General features: G+C 39.5%; 1 protein-coding gene across 2 annotated transcripts in view; it reads right to left on the bottom strand.

Moving 5' to 3' along the window:
* Window positions 1–20,359, bottom strand: part of Col19a1 (collagen type XIX alpha 1 chain) — a 348,231-nt gene that overhangs the window by 242,679 nt on the left and 85,193 nt on the right. For both annotated transcript variants that reach the window (XM_039084518.2, NM_001421322.1), the window contains exons 10-11: window positions 18,590–18,634; window positions 14,355–14,399 (exon numbers count right to left, since the gene is read on the bottom strand). In XM_039084518.2, coding sequence (XP_038940446.1) covers window positions 14,355–14,399; window positions 18,590–18,634 — 90 coding nt within the window. The remainder of the gene's footprint in view (window positions 1–14,354; window positions 14,400–18,589; window positions 18,635–20,359) is intronic.

Raw genomic sequence — 20,359 nt, forward strand, 5'->3', positions numbered from 1 at the left:
CAGGCTCCCTAGGCACCCAAAATAAATTGCACTGAACTTGTGAGCTTTCATCTGCTCTTCTTGCTCAGAGAAATCTTACTTTCCTTCAGGATTCACTAATGAACAAAATTTGACCTAACTTTCCTCCATCTGAGGTAGTGTGTGCTCCACTCTCTTTCTCCATACCGTGTCCGATACAAGCCACCATCAAACACATCACACATGTTCCTTGAGAGGAGGTTCCATCCCTTTCATGGTACTTTAATGCTGAACACAGAATCTGGTCTGGAGAGGGTCCTAAATGATCAAGTAAATGGGTGATTGAACAAGCACATATGTTTGAAAGCCCAGCATGTGTCTTGAAGGAATTCTGTATCTTACTGAGTTTCATTGACATCAAACAGGTTGGAAAAGAAATCGAAGGCCTTTTAATTAACTGATTGTAGCTAGGGAACCCTGGGACCAAGGCAGACATCAAGCTATGGAGCACAGATGAAGGACAGATAACTGAGAGCCCATGGCCATCACTGGCACGAGTCTGAGAATCTTGAAGGAAAGGCAGCTCTGTGATACGATGATAAATCTTCGTTTTAAAAATATACACACATTACATATTTTAATCATAATGATTTTTTTGGCAGATATCTGAACTGAATTATTTTTTAAAGTGGTTTTAAGGAATTTATAGGGAATAAGACGCTCTCTAAAACAAAACTTCCGTGCTGTGATTTCAGTTCCTTAATTGAGTCACACATTTGACAAAGGATCTGTTAAGAAGCATGCATGTGTTACGTGCCAGTGAGGTAAGAAAGTGGTTGAACAGCAATACTAGTTTTCCCTTCGGTGAGAGTGGCAAGCCTTTTGTTATTCGACACAGAACTCATATGTATGAAATTCACAGCCATTACAAAGCTATAAAGGAGCTAACCATAATAGAGCGGCGTCAGTGGCATACAAGGAGTCTAGCAGGCCACAGGTCCCAACAGAAGGGACCATGTATAAACATAAATGCTTATATTCTGATTCAAAATCATAACCCGACAGTAGTAGAATCCCTCCATATTTTGAGAGTCTGTGTCAGGTCATTTGTGACTCTGGAGGAGGCAACACATCTCATTGTCTATTTTCCCACGAGAAGACTTTGAGACAAACGTGAAATTAGCTGGAGCTGGAACTGCATTGGGGCTCTGTGTATACTAAACTACCTAGGCGATTTAGTGCACGTGCACACACACACACACACACACACACACACACGCGCGCGCGCGCGCGTGCGCACACATACACAGAGGCACGTGTGTGCACACACACACACATAATAATAATAATAATCAGAGCCACTTCAGAGATGCATCAGCATCTGATGAGGTACAGCAGCCTAAGATGGCAGCCATGAGAAGTAGCAGGAGCCTGTAAGTTTATCAGTGAAGCACAGTGCAATAGAGACTCTCATCTGAGACAGTAGCCGTGTACCAGAAAGTACAGCAGCCACCTCGAACTCTCTAAAGCATTTCCAGAACTCAGGCGGGATAATCAAACTAAGAGATTTTGACTTAGAACAACAACAAGAAGAAATTATCTTCTATCAGCTTTAATGAAAAAGTCCTCAGGGTCTATCTAACAAAATCTAAACAACCAGGGAGAGCTGATGTAGTCGACCATCTAATTTCCTGTTAACTAAGAAAGAAACATTGATTAGACCTGCACTTACTGGGTGCTGTTGTGTGCCCTTGCCACAACCGTTACTAAGATGCTATCCTCATGAATCATGAGGATAAGTAAACCGTAAGTGGGAGGCAATATCCCTATCACTGAGCTCCTGGAATGTAGCCAGCTAACACGATCTGCATTGCTACAGTCCCCGGGCTGGACTATCACAGGCATACAAAATAAACCTCTACAAAATTCTTGCCCCAAGCATCTCTGATGTATTATTGTTGTCCTTGTGTCTCACCATGCAGTAGGATCATCAGCAGACACACAGTGAGAGGCACTGAAGAAAAGGACAGAAAATGGAAGGGAATGTGAGTGGATTTCTGTGTCTTGTTTCATTAACCCTCCTCTCCTATTAAAGCTGTGTGGCTTAAAGGGGATTGTGAGGATGATCAGGGAAAAGGAGAAGCTGAAGAGGGTTTCTTGAGGATATTAGAATAAGAAGCGAAGGCTGGTAAACCTGGATTATCAGCCTCGCACAGCCAACCATTTCCCAAGCCTACGTCAGGTTGATTTTCTAGCATCTAGAATGCCCCCCAAAATTCTGCCAATAATGTATACTTCTGGATTGAGAAGACTACGACGAGGTTAAGTAATTCTTAACCCATTCCACTTAAAACATTTTAAATTATATATTTTTGTTTTATATACCAGAACGTTGTCACAAAACTAAAAAGACAACCTTGACCTTACTCTTCACATAGGGCATGATCTTATTCAGAAATGTTCAAGAATAGGGACTGGGGAAACAGTTTAGAGATAGAGTAGCTACCCAGCATGTGCAGAGCCCTAGATCTAGTCTTCTGAGATGCAAAAAAGCTCAGGGGTGGTAATAGGGGCAGGACTGTGAAACAGATCATTTTCCTTGATATGAAAACACTCTTAAGTCACCTGCTAAGGAACTCATACATTTCTATTGGAAACCATGTCTTCTTAGAGTTGCTAAAAATGAAACATGAAACTATCTGAGAAGGAACTCGGCTAGGGGTGCAAGGGAATGACAGGAAAGTAAAATAGGTGTAGAGAAAGGGGCAGAAGTCAAGAAAGAAATGAGGAAGCGGGAGGAAGCAAGAGGTAGCAGAGAACAGACGGGTGGCGTAGCACAGGGTGGCCAGAGCCAGGAGAACTGGAAGTCAGGAGGGGAAAACCTGAGTAGCTCAGAGCCTGAGGAAAGAGCTGGGCCCACAAGAGTGAAAGTCAAAATATGACAGAAACCACCAGACTAACCAAACCCTTTAAACCTATGAATGAGATCCAGGTTTTTCTGTGTGGTCCTTGTTAAGGTCCCTCCATATTTTCATATTTCTTTATCCTCAAATTGCATAAAATAATGAATAGATTTCTTTAATAAAAGCATGTTGAGGCCACTGCAGTTAACAGCTAACAATTCTGCCATAATTGTAACTCAATATGACAGCACAGGACTCGGCAGATAACTTCTAATATTATCATTAAATTTAAAAGACAGTGTCGTATCTGGTATTACATGCATCCTATAGTTTTGACAGGTAAAATATAGAGCTTGACTGTTGTTCTTGACAAATGTAATTTGTAAATAATGAACGTGAATTATTTTAAATCAATTTAGTCTGTGCATATTTTAGCACACTGCTGAATCTATTAATGTTTTATATCTTCATTGAGGTGCATTTACATTAATACATACACAATTCATGTAATAGAGTAAGTGCATATACATATACACATTACGTATATGTAACATTGTGTATATGTAACATTATATACATGTAACTCTGCCTCATAAGTTTGATAGCATAAGTTTGAAAAATGGAATATTGAGTGCATCAAAATATTTATCAAACTCTTTGATAAGATGAAAAGAAACTGTAAACCTTGTCCACACTACTTCCTGGTGGTAATGAATGAACTGATTGAGTTCTTTTATATGCTAGGCACTCTTCTATTATGTGTTAGAGATGAAAACAAAACTGTAGGCTGATGTCTTGTCATAGAATTTCTATTTGACTGAAGAGAAATGAGCATAAAGGAAAAAAAATCACATGCCAGGGACTTCTAATTGTAAAATGTGATAAGGAATTACAGGTGAGTTACAGTGTTAAAGGTTTACTTAGAAATTACAACAGCAGGAAAAGTAACTTTCAGTGTTATGGCTGAATAACCTGGAGAAGGAATTGGGATGGGAGAGTGTGTGAAAGAGGCTTGTGGGCATGTCTGTGGAGGGTTCATTCGGTTGCATTAATGGAGGTGGAGAGATCTGCCCCTCGTGAGCGACTCATTCCCTACGCAGGAGATTCTGAACGTAATGTGAAGGCAAGAGTGGTATGAGCACAAGCATGTTGCATTTGTTCACTGCTGTCAGCTCTTGAATGTGGCTGTGGTATGACTGGCTGCTTCAAGTTCTGTCTTGATGTCCCATACAATAATAGACTGTAACCTAAAATTTTGACCCGAATGAACCCCTTTCCCCAAAGTTGTTTTTGTCAGAGAATTTTGTCACAGCAGTGGGAAACGAAATAAAAACAACAGTGGATGGAAGAGTCTGGTGAAGTTGAAGAACTGAAAGAAGAAAAGGCAACGGCATTGGGTGTGAGGGGGGGAAAGATTCCAGGGGTAAATTGCAGGTTAGACGCTGCAAGGCTTTATACGACGCATTAGGGTTGGACCTCAACCTAGTGGGAAACCTTGAAAATGTTTTAAAAATTGAAGCCATGCAAGTGGTTATTAAAGATTCATCTGGCCACAGTTTTGGAGAGTGGATTTGAGAACAAGAGGTGACCCCTGAATCCTTAGAGTTAGCTGGTGTTCAGGCAGATGAAGACAAAGTTATATGTAGTTTAGAAGTAAAATCAATATTGCTCGAAAAATTCCAGGGTACCGTTAAATAGCAATCATGAAAGGTTTTGTCATGTTATAGATTTTAGTGGAAATCCCTTAAGAGATATTACTGGCTTTAGGTTGACAGTCCTTAGGGCATATAAGATATTTCTGATTTCCTATAAGTGCATCCACCATTTTCTCTTGGCCCATATCTTGTTCAGGATATTTTCTTTTGAGGATCGTGCCTTAGCTTTAATGTGTAAACATTTTCCTCTGCAGTAACCCAGCACCCTTCCACTTCCTGTACCATTGCTATAGATCTTCATATCCCAGTCTTCAGAGGAATATAAAAGGTTTCTTTACTTTGTCCCTGGTAGTTATTAGTCTTCAACAAAACCCCCTCACCAAAATTACTTAGTCTATGTCACAACGAACACATAGAAAAAGACGTATTTCCAATAAGGGAGTCATTAAATAAAATAATACATAGTCACGTAGCAAAATAATATATGGACATTGGAAATAATACTCGAAAAGACAAATGTTCATGTAAACCCTTCTCTTATTCGTGTATACGTATCTCTCTTTAATATTTCATTTTCCGTAATGACTAATGAGTAAAAGAAGGTTAACCGTATTTCACGTTAGTGTTTGTTCAACAGCACTGTTAGGATTGGAGGAAATAACATACAATCTGCACAGACTAATGCTAAGCCCCTGACTTGGCACTGCCACTCCTGAGCTCCAATTGCCTGTCACCGTGAATAATTGAAAGTTGGCATGGCTACTCCCATACCAATTTCCAGCGGCCACACATAAATTGCTCTGATTTTTGAAATTATAGTTATTCTCCTCCATCTGTTCTCTCCGTGTTTCAAGTCAGCTGTCAAGTGAAGCACATGAGTCCTGACTGAACGTTGGAGACGTTTTGCACATGTTATCAGGGTAAATGAGATAGTTCTGTATCAGGCTAATGTTCAGGAGAATTCCATGAGGTGAACTACAGGAGAATTCGCAGGAAGTAAGGTGACAGGTTGACAGTCGCTTTGTAGTGATGATGACAAAGTGCCTCACTGTAATAACAGAACTCAGCAACCTTGTCTTAGTTCTGAATGTTAAATATGAAGTATAATTGCCAAGACAGCATTAATAGTAAAAATTCTGAAAAATACGTTTCATTTCTGACTTGCATTTTTCCTGTGTTCTAATAGTTTTATTGTAACCAAAATTAAAAGGCACATGATATTATATAGAAGTAGAACATAATTCATTGTCATAGTTAACAAATACTTCTCTGTCACCACTACAATGAGTTTATTTTTTTTCTACAATGGTCTTACATATGAAGCAGTGCTGAAATATATTTTTATAGTCTTTACACCCTACTAAGAATGACTAATAAACTAGATTACGAGAGAATGAGAACAATAAAGGTGTTAAATCAATCAACTTCTCTAAACCATTGATTTAAAGGTAGGAGTTGTATCTCATTTGTGCACATTTTTAATGAAATCCAGCCACTTCCCATTCCCGCATATATCCACCCTTTCTACAACCCAAAGGTGGGTGGGTCTAACACCACACCTCTTAAACCTGGACTGGATGTAGGACTTGCTTTCTAACAGAACACTGTGCATATGTGGCCTGCTATGTCTGAGGGAGGAGCCTCAAAAGGCCTTACATGGTTTTGCTTGTGGTTGTTGTTGGTTTTTATTGGACCCTTGCCTACAGAAAAGTCTGTGATAAGTTTTGGAAAGAGAGTGTGCATCTAGAATAAAGAAACAGTGCCTTTCAAAATCCAACATAGATTAGCTGTCCTCAGCCAGCATTCCAGCAAAGAAGTGATATCTGAGCAAAGTAGACACGATCAATGTGACCAAAGAATCACCAAGCTAAGCCATACAAAAACATGCTAAATAAGTCAATGCTATTTTACATCAGTGCTGGTTTGGAGTAATTTTTTTGTACATGTAGCTAATATTCTTGAATATTTTATTTACTTGTTTAGAAGGAAAGTTAGGAGTTAACATTGTGAACATTTTCAAAGCTACTTAAAGATACTAATTGTGTCGAGCCTCCTCTCCCAAAATACCAATATTTTGTGTATGTTTCATAGATTGGCTGTTGCTGAATCACATTTTACAGAGTATATTTTGTTTGTTAGGCATATTTTAAATTCCTACAACTATCCTGTTCAATAGGATAGTATCTTATAAAGGGAAAGCCCATGGTAAAGAACACACACAGACTCACATAGATAGCATAGCACAGACGATCTACAGCTCAGCCTACAGGAACATGTGACTCACTTACGCCAATCACAGGCTGCCATGAGTACCGCAAGAGGCTGTCAATCTAGTTTCTCTGTGCAATACTACTGGGTAGGTTGGGAGCACATTTTCATGTCCTATTACATAAAACGTCATTGACGTGGGTTTATTAATTCATCACCGTTATCATGGGATGTCACCGTCACCATGGGAATGCACACCAGCAGACACTGACAAGGTTAGCAGATGTCTCTGCTAGTGTGGACTTCTCCATCTGGGTAAAGAGACTTGTTGACTGACCTAAAATGCTGCCCTAGAATGTCCCAAAGAGACGATTATAAACCACATGAATTTTCTCTTGGGTCATTTTCTCATTTAATTTGAAGTGGCCAAAGCTCATGGCTCCCTTCTAGCTCCTCGACATCTTTGTGCCTTTAACAAGTCAACAATTAAATAAACAGTAGGCTAAGGTGACCATGCTTTCTGGGTAATAGATCCTATATCATTTCAGTCATAATCATTGTTTTTTGAGGGCAAATAATTACCATTGATTGCCTGACTAGGTATAGTCAGGATATATACTGTTAGGAGTGTGTGAATTATTTATTCGTGAGTGATAGTTATCCCTGGTACTGGTATGAAAATACTGTCTCATCTTTCAAGTTTGGTTATAAATTTAAGTATATGTCATAATCTGTCGGACATAAATGAACAAAATTCTACCAACTTCATCCCCTACCCCGCTTACTAGCTTTACATTTACATGTCACTATTATATGTGGGACATAAAACTTGCCGAGGCTGCTAAGATTTAATTCTGCAAACACTAGTGAATAGAACAGCAAGAATGGATTCAATACTGCTCTTTTCACTCGACTAAAACCCAGCATGAGTGACTAATCCAAATACACAGGGAGAGACATTTTCTATTAAGCTCTGGCCATCTCTCCTTCTAAAACATCAAAAGCAACCACCAGGAAAAAAAAGACCGCTGCATACGTAACTACTGCAAGTGAACTCAACATTAATAAAATCAACAATAGGAGCACACATTCAAGCACACACACATGCACACACACATGCACACACACACGCAAACACATACACACATTTGCATTCTAAGCTCGCATCTGAAAATTTGAATTGTATCACCTGAAAATTGCCTGGTGTGGATTTCTGATTAAAAATTACAAATGTTTGGATACGTGGCTTAACTATAAATGAAGCCATACAGTTTTCTAATATTAAGGTGGATATATACATATGCATGTACATGCACATATAGGCATATAATTCTAGATTATAAAATACATTTTGTAATTTTACTCATTTCAATGTTACACATTTCATAGAACTAAATAGTGTGCATTTACCGGAACCGACCAGAAATAGGGCTCAGTTGGATATTTTTTCCAGGAGATATTCTCCAGTAAAAAAAAGAAAAAAAAACATACAACACTTATAAAACCGGAGGAATAGTTGGCCAAACATAATTTTCTGACTTACAAACATATATCTTGTGGAATTTCAGCATGTAAAGACGACTCTGGGAACAGCAGGACAATAAAAGTCACATCACTAGCCGTTTACAAGGTCTGTTTTTCCAGTGGTGGTTTTAAGAGTGTGGGCCATACGCACTTGTTAGTTTTGTAGCATCTTCATTGTTATTAGCCTAACGCTGAGTGGGAGAAAACATCAATAAACAGCATAGTGAAAATGGGTAATTCCCGTAAGCCTAGACGTGAGTCCCTATAACCTGCTCATCGCAGACACTCAAGGCCGGAGGATGCTTCGGGTGCTGCATGCTTCAACACCGCTCTGGCTCAACCTCCAAAAATAAACGCATTTTCATCCCTAAAATTAAGAGATTTGAAAACCTTGTTCACTTTTGTTCCCCAAATGAGAAGGCTGAAAGTAGCTGAAACACTTCGTGTCCTTCTTATATATATGGTCAATATATATAATATTGACTCATGGTCAATATCACTCATGAATAAATCAACCAACTGCACTTCAGAAAAAATATGCCTGAATTCAGTAAATGGATGTGTTTCTCTGTCTGAAATGGGATTTCACAATGGGTTGAGTGGGGCCAAACATTCCACTTCGTTTTATTTATTTATGTGTCTGGATGTCTTGCCTACATGTATGTATGTACTGTATGTACAACACATGTGTGCTTGGTGCCTGTGGGTGCCAGAGAGTGGGCACTAAAACTAAAGTTAGTTATGAGCCACCATGTGGCATGGTGGATTTAAAAAGAGAAGCTGTCTTCTTACAGAATCCTATCTGATAAATAACTGTTTTTGAGAAAACTAACCAACCACTAACAAGGTAAATTTCACTTTAGAAATGACTTGGCTCAATAACATGGAAGGCTTTTATCTGTCGTTAGAGGTAGCTGTTCACAGCTATCCAAGGAACTTATAATCTACACAGGAATACTTACACACTCATGTTCATTGTTACATAGGGAGTAGAATCAACCTAGATGACCATTCACTAACGAAACAGAGAAGGGAAAATGTGAGACATATATACGACAGAATTTTATTTCAATGTTAAGAAAAAATTAAATTACGAAATGTCCAGTTAAATAGATTAAACTAGAAAACATACTGAGTGAAATAAGCTAATGAGAAATATAAGTAAGATGAAAAGGAGTTCAAACAAGGTATCCTGTGTGGGAAGACAATGTTGTGCTCAGAAGACACGGACTATGAAGAGAAATTATCATTAATAGGTATGGGATGCCTCTCTGAGTTATTGATCAGCGGGCCACAGAGACTCACAAGATAGTTTAGGCTTGTACCATGTACAACGTGGAGCCACACTGGGAGCAATGGGTAGCCATGTTCTTGGTTATCCATCACTGTATAATAAACTCTAGTGGTGAAGACACTGTATTATTTGACTGGGAGACTTAGAGAAATCAATTCTGAACTTGCTGAAAAATGTCTTCCCTGCTGGCTAGCATTCCTAGTATCTGGAAGTGCTATGTAGGTTCAAGAAAAGATATCAATGGTCTTACCACTGGACCCTGAGTGCTACAATATGGATCTATGAGGCTAAATATTCCTACTGATGCACTGAGGCACAGGAAGGTCACCTACCACTTTCTGAGTGTACTTCAGGCCAGTTCAATGGGGATAAATTAATAAAGGGTAAAGCTCATGGCTGGAGAAGGAAGCCTACTACTGTTGTTTTGCTAAATAATTATATTATCAAAATGCCTTCTAAATATCTTGGTTTATACCCATAGATCTGGGCCACTCTCCATCTTGGTCAAAGGAGCTTCTCTTTGCAGTAGGCAGTAGTTAAAGCATAGATTCATAACAGTGAGTGCTCATAAGAGTAAGTGATTTTGAATGCTCAGCAATAATTGAGAAGGCATCTGTAACACCAGACCCCAAAGATCAGGAAACACCACGGAAAAGGAGAGAGAAAGAATGTAAGAGCTGGAGGAAAGGGGGTTGGGGATTCAAGGCCCTGGGTTCGGTCCCCAGCTCCGAAAAAAAAAAAGAAAAAGAAAAAGGGAAACGAGCTGGAGGAAAGGGAAGAGTTCTATGATGTGCTGTCTTCTAGACGGCAACTGTGGCTACCACTTGGCCACCAATGCTATGACTTCTAGACATGACATAATTGTTAACATTCATGAATAACAGCAGCTGTGGTTGCCTGCCCTAGACCAGCATCAGGTCAAAACTATTGAAGTTCCAGAATGGATTAGGAAGAGTTTTATGAGGCACCACCCTTAACTGAGGAACCATTGGCAACTGATTGCTGCCTGGGAGAAATAATTATTTAGGGGGTGCCGCTAGTAGGTTCTCCATGCTCCAGTGGATAGCCCCACTGCTACGTAAATAAAAGAAGCACTAATTAGACTTGATAGAGTTAGAGGAAGGAATGAAGGAAGACTGGGAGAGGAGGTACAGTTGAGAGGGGAGAATTTTCTGATGATAGCAGTGTAGATATGAACAGAATGTGTAGTATACATGAAATTATCAAAGAATAGACACAACTGTGTTTAAAATGTCTCTGTGCTGACCCCTTAGTGTTTGCTTGTCATTATTCTATGCAATAGAGCATAGCATTTGTATTATATTATGCACTATAAATAATTTAAAGTCAATTAAATTACTCAGGAGGAAATGCATAGGACACTCACCATTCTCTTTAAGGGACCTGAGTACCTGCAGATTGTTGACATGTTCAGGGGGTCTTTTAACCCATCTCCCATGGATATCAGGGGTTAAACAGACCTGTACTTGTTAAGTTTGGAAAGTTCTTTGGACTAAGAACAGTACATCTGTACATTTGACTTTGGAGGAAATCTCTTGGCCAATCTAGTGAGCTAAATTAGTCTGAAGCCTTATTTTCTGATATGATGAATAGCAGATTTCTAAATTTGGTTTCTACTACCTGTAGAAATAACGCCTGGAAATCAACACACCATATACTGTATTTCTGAGTCAATATTATTTTTGGACATAACCATGTGTCCTTGATAGACATGAAATTCTTCGTAACTCCCTGAATTGTTTAGTGTACAACTAGTGTATTGTGTCACTGAAAATCATCACATTCTAAACATAGTATAAAAAAGATATGATATTTTGAGAGGAAATGTTTTTAAAATAATTATATATTATTCTGACACAAGGAAATGTTATTTAAGGTAGCTGGTTGGTTTTGTTCAGAAAACAATGCATTGTGAGGCACCCAAGATTCCTATGCTCCTTTCATACCAAATTGAGGGCTGTTAGACTTTTCTTTCTCTACCTCAAAACCCAAGCCAATCACATGACCATAATTATTCAACCTATGGAAAATACATGTTTCATAGGACAGACAGAGGTATGATTCATGTGCTTTTTTCCAGCTTGCAATGCTGAAATAGGTCAAAACTTTAGTGTATGGTAAATAGTAATTAAAGCAGAACTTTCTAAATAAACATGATTACATGATTATTAAATATGATTCAACCATCAGGATTATGATGCTCAGTGGTCTTTTCTCTTTGAAGCTTAGTGTTTTCTGCCATTTTTAAATCAGTCTCCGTAATTGTTCCCTCCTTATGGTAGAATGGATTGCTTGAATGCAACAGTCAATAGCATGAGGAAACAGAAGAGAAAACTCAGAAGCAAAATACGCTGAATGTGTGTTCTTTTTTTCAACGTCTGATTAACATTAATTCTACATAATGGATTCTATTACAGCATCGTGATACATGTATGTAGTGTATTTAATTCATGTTCAGTCTGTGAGAATCCATGTATTACCATGAAACACCAGCTATATTCAGAGAATAGCAAAATAACCAAAACTTAAGGGTATTAATGACTAATTTATAGAAAGGACATTATACATTGCTTAGTTTGATTTATTTCTGTAAGTATAATAATACTACGGAACCAAAAATAAATGTAAATAAAACCTAAAGTCATGGCCTGATAATACCTGTTATTCTAAAACACACAAGCACACACACACACACACACACACACACACACACATACATATATATACATATATATATATATTCAAGGTATTTCTAAAAGACTCTTTCAAATAGTTATAATTTTAATGGAATTTTTCTCAATTACATGGTTATTATATGGTGCTCTCTCTCACATCAGTGAGAAAAGGTAATTATCATGTAGCTCACAATGTGAGTAATTTGTCCTGTAATTATAGAAGATGCTCATTGTCTCTATAAATACTTATAGAAGAGGAAAATAAGTGATCACTGCCAAGGATGGTAAACATGAGCAAGCGTCCCTGGCTAGTTTGAGATCATTTATTTACTCGCTACTGCTGAAGCTGTACATCTGTGAAAGAATGGTTGCTTAAATGGTTGAGGGGGGCTATCAGATGACTTTAGTATTTTTTTTATTTATAGAATCAAACGCTGGTTAAAAGTGATGGAACTAGAATATATCATCCTGAGTGAGGTAACCCAATCACAAAAAGACACACATGGCATGCACTCATTGCTAAGTGAATATTAGCTCAAAAGCTCGGATTACCCAAGATATAATCCACAGACCACACAAAGCTCAAGAATAAGGAAAATCAAAGTTCAGATGCTTCAGTCCTTCTTAGAAGGGGGAACAAAAATATTCATAGGAGGAGATACAGAGACAAAGTTTGTAGCAGAGACTAAAGGAATGACCATTCAGAGCCTGCCCCACCTGGGGATTCAGTTCATATACATACAGCCACCAAACTCAAACAAAATTGTTGATGCCAAGAAGTGCATGCTGACAGGAGTCTGATATAGCTGTCTCCTGAGAAGCTCTGCTAGAGCCTGACAAATACAGAGGCAAATGCTTGCAGCAAACCATTGAACTGAGAGCAGGGTCCCCATTGGAGGAGTCAGAGAAAGGATTGAAGGAGCTGAAAGGGTTTGCAACCCCATAAGAACAACAATACCAACCAACCAGAACTCCCAGGGACTAAACCACCATCCAAAGACTACACATGGAGAGACCCATGGCTCCAGTTGCATATGTAGGAGAGGATGGCCTTGTTGGGCACCAATGGGAGGAGAAGTCCTTGCTCCAGCCAAGGCTGGACCCAATTCCCTCCCAATATAAGGGATTGTCAGGGTGGGGAGGTGGGAAGGGGTGGGTGGACGGGTACGGGAACACCCTCATATAAGAAGGAGGAGAGGGATGGGATAGGGGGTTTATGGACCAGAATCCAGGAAAGGGGATAACATTTGAAATGTAAATAAATAAAAAATATCCAATTTTTTAAAAAGTGAAAAAGTATAATACACAGGATTTGATTTTCTGAGAGGATGATGTGATGACCCTTGGGTTACAGGGATAGCACCTGAGCCTGTTTCTTTAAGGACTACAGGCTGCTAATTTCCATCCTCCTTTGAGCCCCAGGGTATCCAGGTTCATGAGGTACATCCACCTGATTGGCTCTGCTTGCTTAGCCAACAGGAGCTCAGGGCAGAACGGGATGCTTCTTGCTAAAGTTCACACTTGGGACTGACTACTTTGGAAAAAATGCTTCCTTCAGCCCCTGCCCAAAGCCTCCCCCACCCTTTTCTCTGACTCTGGATCTGTAACCTTGTGGCATTAGCAAGTCACTTGTAATGTGACCTCTGGCATTTTAAAGTCCTCTGAGTTTCTTATTTACCATCCACAACTTTTAACCACCCCTGCATTAAAACTTTGGAATAATTCTGATCCATTACAGTTGGCTCTTTTGTTTTCTTAACCCCCCCCACGAGGAAAAAAAATCCTGTGACCAGTGTCCATACTAGCAATCTTTCAGTCAGTCATCAGCCATAGTCGACCAATGACACCATAACATAAAAATACAGTGCTCAATAAATCTTTGCATCGTTTACGGATAAGTGGAATACGTTTAACTAAGGAAGCCTGACCACTAAGTAAGTTTAGAACTATTTCTGTCAATCACCAGATATTAAGACTACTCTAACCAATGCAAATATTTTAGCATCACTATAAAGTTATTACATATTCCCAGTAGAACATTAGGAGCTAAATGTCACATGAAGCTACAATGTCAGGAGCACAATTCATCCTTACAAAAACATTTGGAAAGGATTACCTTTTCACCAATGTCTCCTTTGATGCCTTCGAGTCCTTGTTCTCCCTGTAAAAGAAGAGCATGGTGTGTAGTAATAGGAATGGTTCTTACAGTTCTTGGACTTTTCATAATAGTATTTCTAACAGTTCATAAACACTGGGTTAAATAATCCCTTGTGTTATGAAGCTCTAAGCCAATATAAAGCAAAACAACATCTGAATGACGCAAAATACTAAAGGAACAGCTTTCTGAATACTTGCCTACCTAGAAAATCTCACCTCAGAAAGCCAAGTATCCACATCCTAGACCTATGAGGGTTCTACCACCATCATTTGCTTTGAGAATTAAATTAAGCAGCACAGACTGAGTTTACATTCTTGTTCTCACTAGCATCTCATTAAACGCAGAAGACACAGACTGCTTTGAGACCTACCTTCCACAACATGAGCATGTAAGGAGAGGTTTATAGTGAGTGGATTTAGCTGTGAACCTTGGAGTCCTGGGCCTACTTTCCTGCAGACTCCATTTTCTCTCTGTCCTGCTCACGTGACTCACAGCCACAAAGAGAGGGGCCATTTTCCTTTTTTTTCCTTTTTTTTTTTGTCAGTAGCTTAAGTCTTTTTTTTTTATTAACTTGAGTATTTCTTATATACATTTCGAGTGTTATTCCCTTTCCTGGTTTCCAGGCAAATATCCCCCTCCCCCCTCCCCCCTCCCCTTCTTTATGGGTGTTTCCCTCCCCATTCTCCCCCATTGTCCCCCTCCCCCCAACAATCTAGTTCACTGGGGGTTCAGTCTTAGCAGGACCCAGGGCTTCCCCTTCCACTGGTGCTCTTACTAGGATATTCATTGCTACCTATGAGGTCAGAGTCCAGGGTCAGTCCATGTATAGTCTTTAGGTAGTGGCTTAGTCCCTGGAAGCTCTGGTTGCTTGGCATTGTTGTACATATGGGGTCTCGAGCCCCTTCAAGCTCTTCCAGTTCTTTCTCTGATTCCTTCAATGGGGGTCCTATTCTCAATTCAGTGGTTTGCTGCTGGCATACGCCTCTGTGTTTGCTGTATTCTGGCTGTGTCTCTCGGGAGAGATCAACATCCGGCTCCTGTCGGCCTGTACTTCTTTGCTTCATCCATCTTGTCTAATTGGCTGTATATGTATGGGCCACATGTGGGGCAGGCTCTGAATGGGTGTTCCTTCTGTGTCTGTTTTACTCTTTGCCTCTCTATTCCCTGCCAAGGGTATTCTTGTTCCCCTTTTAAAGAAGGAGTGAAGCATTCACATTTTGATCATCCGTCTTGAGTTTCATTTGTTCTAGGCATCTAGGGTAATTCAAGCATTTGGGCTAATAGCCACTTATCAATGAGTGCATACCATGTGTGTTTTTCTGTGATTGGGTTAGCTCACTCAGGATGATATTTTCCAGTTCCGACCATTTGCCTATGAATTTCATAAAGTCATTGTTTTTGATAGCTGAGTAATATTCCATTGTGTAGATGTACCACATTTTCTGTATCCATTCCTCTGTTGAAGGGCATCTGGGTTCTTTCCAGCTTCTGGCTATTATAAATAAGGCTGTGATGAACATAGTGGAGCACGTGTCTTTTTTATATGTTGGGGCATCTTTTGGGTATATGCCCAAGAGAGGTATAGCTGGATCCTCAGGCAGTTCAATGTCCAATTTTCTGAGGAACCTCCAGACTGATTTCCAGAATGGTTTTACCAGTCTGCAACCCCACCAACAATGGAGGAGTGTTCCTCTTTCTCCGCATCCTCGCCAGCATTTGCTGTCACCTGAGTTTTTGATCTTAGCCATTCTCACTGGTGTGAGGTGAAATCTCAGGGTTGTTTTGATTTGCATTTCCCTTATGACTAAAGATGTTGAACATTTCTTTAGGTGTTTCTCAGCCATTCGGCATTCCTCAGCTGTGAATTCTTTGTTTAGCTCTGAACCCCATTTTTAATAGGGTTATTTGTCTCCCTGCGGTCTAACTTCTTGAGTTCTTTGTATATTTTGGATATAAGGCCTCTATCTGTTGTAGGATTGGTAAAGATCTTTTCCCAATCTGTTGGTTGCCGTTTTGTCCTAACCTCAGTGTCCTTTGCCTTACAGAAGCTTTGCAGTTTTATGAGATCCCATTTGTCGATTCTTGATCTTAGAGCATAAGCCATTGGTGTTTTGTTCAGGAAATTTTTTCCAGTGGAGAGGGGCCATTTTCTATGCTGTCCTTTAAATGTAAAAGGCACAACCATTTATCCCTCAGCTGAATCCTTTCCAATTTTGTGTTTGTTTTCAGATTGAATTTGACATACATAGACTAATGGCATTCTGACCACACATTTAGTAAATGCTGAGAGTCTCCTGTGTGTCAGGGACCTATGGCTGCATAACTGCGAGGTGAATGGTAGAGACCAATTGTATGTGCCATCTACCCGCTGAGGGCGGGGGCATGGCCTAAGGCATCCAGTCAGTATCTTCTGAGTGTACAGGCATAAGAGATCAATATTTTTATTTGTTTCTTTTCTTTGTCTATTTAAGTCCTCTTGAGAGAAGATATTACATAGACCAGTCTGTACTTGAACTCATGATATAGCTCACAGTGACCTTTCACAAACTTCAGATCCTTCTACCTCCACTACTATTATTTACTGGAATAATAAATAAACACGTGCCAGCACATAGTTAAAGATGAAAAGTTTCAGATCTCAGCTTTTCTTGTAATGCCCCCATAAAGTGGATGATATGATATGATATATGAGTATGTGTGATTTATGAGAATATTAACACATGAATACAGTCAAATTGTGTTTCAACACAATTAAATAATTTTATTTTGCTTCATTTAGCCTTAAAACATTGTCAGCAAACAATAGATTAGTCCATAAGTACATAGGCCTACCTTACTTTTAATAGTGTTTCCCCTAAAATATAGGATTTAGCTCCATCTGGTAATTCAAGCTGACCCTGAAGCTGCTAAATGCCCCTAGCGCCTCAGCCGCGGTGTCAGCATGATGCGGCCACCACAAACAGCTGCTGGAAAGTCCAAAACAATTTCCCAGAAGATAAATCCGCACATCCCTTGGCTTGCAACTCAACTCGTAGATACAGCACATGCTGTACCCCTAGGCTTGGTCTAGAACTACCATGAGGAGACTCAGAAGCATGCTGTTTCATGCCTCCCAATCCAAACTTATTCTCTCCATGGGGCTACGTAATGAAACATTCCTAAAAGCTGCTGTAACTATCCATAAAAGTATGTCTTTCCAAATGACACTATCAGCTACGTGTAAGAAAACCTAGTTGTATAGTGCTTTCAAACATTTTGCTATGAAAACCTGTAACACTTCACTAGAATATAGAAATGACATGTTTGGCGCTGAAGGGGGGCATCTAAAATTGCATAAGTGAGGCTCTCCCTCAAGGTGGGATTGTATGGGGTTTATCAGGAAAACTGGCCCCACCTAAAGTGCAATCTGGAGTGTATTCGTTTCTGTATGTCTGGTTCCCGGGAGAGGGCAGACCTTGAATAGATAGTAAAGGTTACAGAGGAAGTTCACTTCGGCGATGAGAAAGATCTCAGGCACTGAGAAATTCACCCAGGATGGCGTTAAAGTTCTCGTTCATCATGAATATGAATGTGACATTCTGAACATTTGACTTTTCCCATATAGGGGGTGGAATCTGTGGCCTCATCCTGGGTAAGCAAGGGCTGTGCGCTGAACTGTTTCCAGCCTTCTCCTCACTTTTCCTTTTGAGACATAAGCTCACCAAGTTTCCCAAGCTAGCCTTAGACTCACATTATAGGCTGGCAGCTGTGGACAGGCTGTGAACATGCAACATTCTTGCTCCCACCTCCTGTGCAGCTAGAAGGATTGGTCTGCACCACCAGGCCAAAGCAAAAAAAAAAAAAGTGTTTTGAAGAGCTTAGTTGTGTATATAACACTCTTATAATGCCAGATATTTTAGGTCATTATAAATATAAATATTTTGCTTAATCCAATCCGAGAAGGAAAGCCTGTGCTTTCCGTAGGAAATGACCACAGAAAATACTTTTCCATTGTTCACTGTTTCTGGTGCCCCTGTAAGTTTCTCCTGACCTTTAGAAAGCATCACTACTGATTCTCGGGAAAGCATATACTAATACTCTGTAATTAATGCTTTCTTGAGAGATCCCCAAGAAGGAAAAGCTTCTTTGAACAATCCTTGGAAAGACTGAGTTATTAGCTTAGTTTGTAAGAAACATTTACAAAAACTCATTACCTTTTGACCAGGTAATCCTGGAGTTCCATGTAAACCATTTTCACCCTAAAAGGAATAACCAAAATAAATGTAATTATCACAATGGTACCAAAGAAGATCCTCAAAAAGGGGGGAACTGTAACATTATGAGGAAATGTAACATTCTCCTTGATAACTCTAAGTGTCTGGTCTTCCAACTTTCTTTCACGTCACAACTACAGGGCGATTGCCTCAAATTTTAAGGTAAAAAAGGGGAAGTGTGTGGGAACTCTGAGATGTTAAGGACAAGTCTCAGAGTTATTCAACTTGTAGTATCACCTGAAAATTCAAGTAAATGCCCAATGATTTCATACCCCATGTATTCCACATGCTATTTAATAATCCAATCTTTTCTTCTTTCTTTCCTTCCTCTCTTCCTCCCTCCTTTCCTTGCTCCCCTTTTCTTCCTTCCTTCCTTCCTTCCTTCCTTCTTCCTTGTTTTAAAACCTCTCTATATATGAGTAAATGCTTTTTATGGGTAGTCATTGTTAACAAACTCAGCAGAGAGTTACCGTTCTCATAATCATCTTCTATAGACTGTTACACAGCGACTGGGCTTCAAACTCTAGCCCTTCAGCTGTAGCCAATGTCCTGCTTCCCTACATGGTTCCTAGCAATCAGTTTAATTGTGTTTTATAAGTATCTTCTTACCTGATGTGTGTGTGTGTGTGTGAATGTCCTTGTCACATTGTGCATATGCTTTTGTCCTTATCCATAACTGCTGAGTACTGTGAGCTGAATTCTAAAGTCATACCAAAGGCAATTCTACATGAAACAGTCCCCTCTCCACTTGTCTAGCTCCTGTCATGGGCATAAATGTTTTCAGCAGATGCCTATCAGGTTCCATGACTGGAATTCTTGGTCATTGCTCTGACAAGTCTGCCTTGTGAACAGCACACCACCCAGAAAGAGAAACTCCAGGGAGGGTGTATGCATTCTCTTGGACCCTCAGGCATTTACTTGGTTCTAGGAATTTACTCTGGCTCCTGAGTGTCGAGATTCAGGCAGCTCAAAATACGATCTGCTCTATTTTTGTAAACTATTTAGAAAATTCACTTAGAAAATAACAGTTTTTAAGGATTGTCTAGAGCACAAATGTCATTTCTAAGAATTATTTAAAGGTAGTTTAAGTATACGAAGAAAAACGCCACGTCTTGACATTTTAAAATAACAATGAGATACTCTGCCTAAATATTGAGATCTTAATTTTATTACTAATACATTTTTTTGGAAACTTTACTGCTTCTTTTTTCCTCTTCTACCAGAAGTGTGCTGCCATGCATGTGCACACACTTTATGTTAGAGTTACAGGTTTTCTTTGTTGATGAAACTATCCAAGTAACACACTGCGTAACTGCTGTCATTAGAGAACAGGCAAAATTTGGTTGGGATACGTAATTACATGGGGAAGCATCAAAATAGTCTAATCGTCAGTGTGCTGAGCATTTCCCTCACTTGAAAGTTAGTATGCTTCTTGACCTGAGGCATCGGCCAGACTAGTGGAAAGCTGCTACAACATTTGATAAAGATAGAAAGAAACCATATTAAGTATCTGATGCCAAAGAACATCCTATGGAAATAGAGCCTCTAATATTACTCACCACTGAAGTATGCCCACTTGTCCTTAAGAAGCAGATCATTTTCCTCAGTTGATCCAATATAATGTTTTATATCACATTGCAAGTTACTCGGGATCACCAGATACAGCATATAATCCCCCAAAGTACAATGATACGGTATTCACGTTGCCAA

Source organism: Rattus norvegicus, chromosome 9 (assembly GCF_036323735.1).
Source record: "Rattus norvegicus strain BN/NHsdMcwi chromosome 9, GRCr8, whole genome shotgun sequence".
Classification (NCBI taxonomy): Eukaryota; Metazoa; Chordata; class Mammalia; order Rodentia; family Muridae; genus Rattus; species Rattus norvegicus.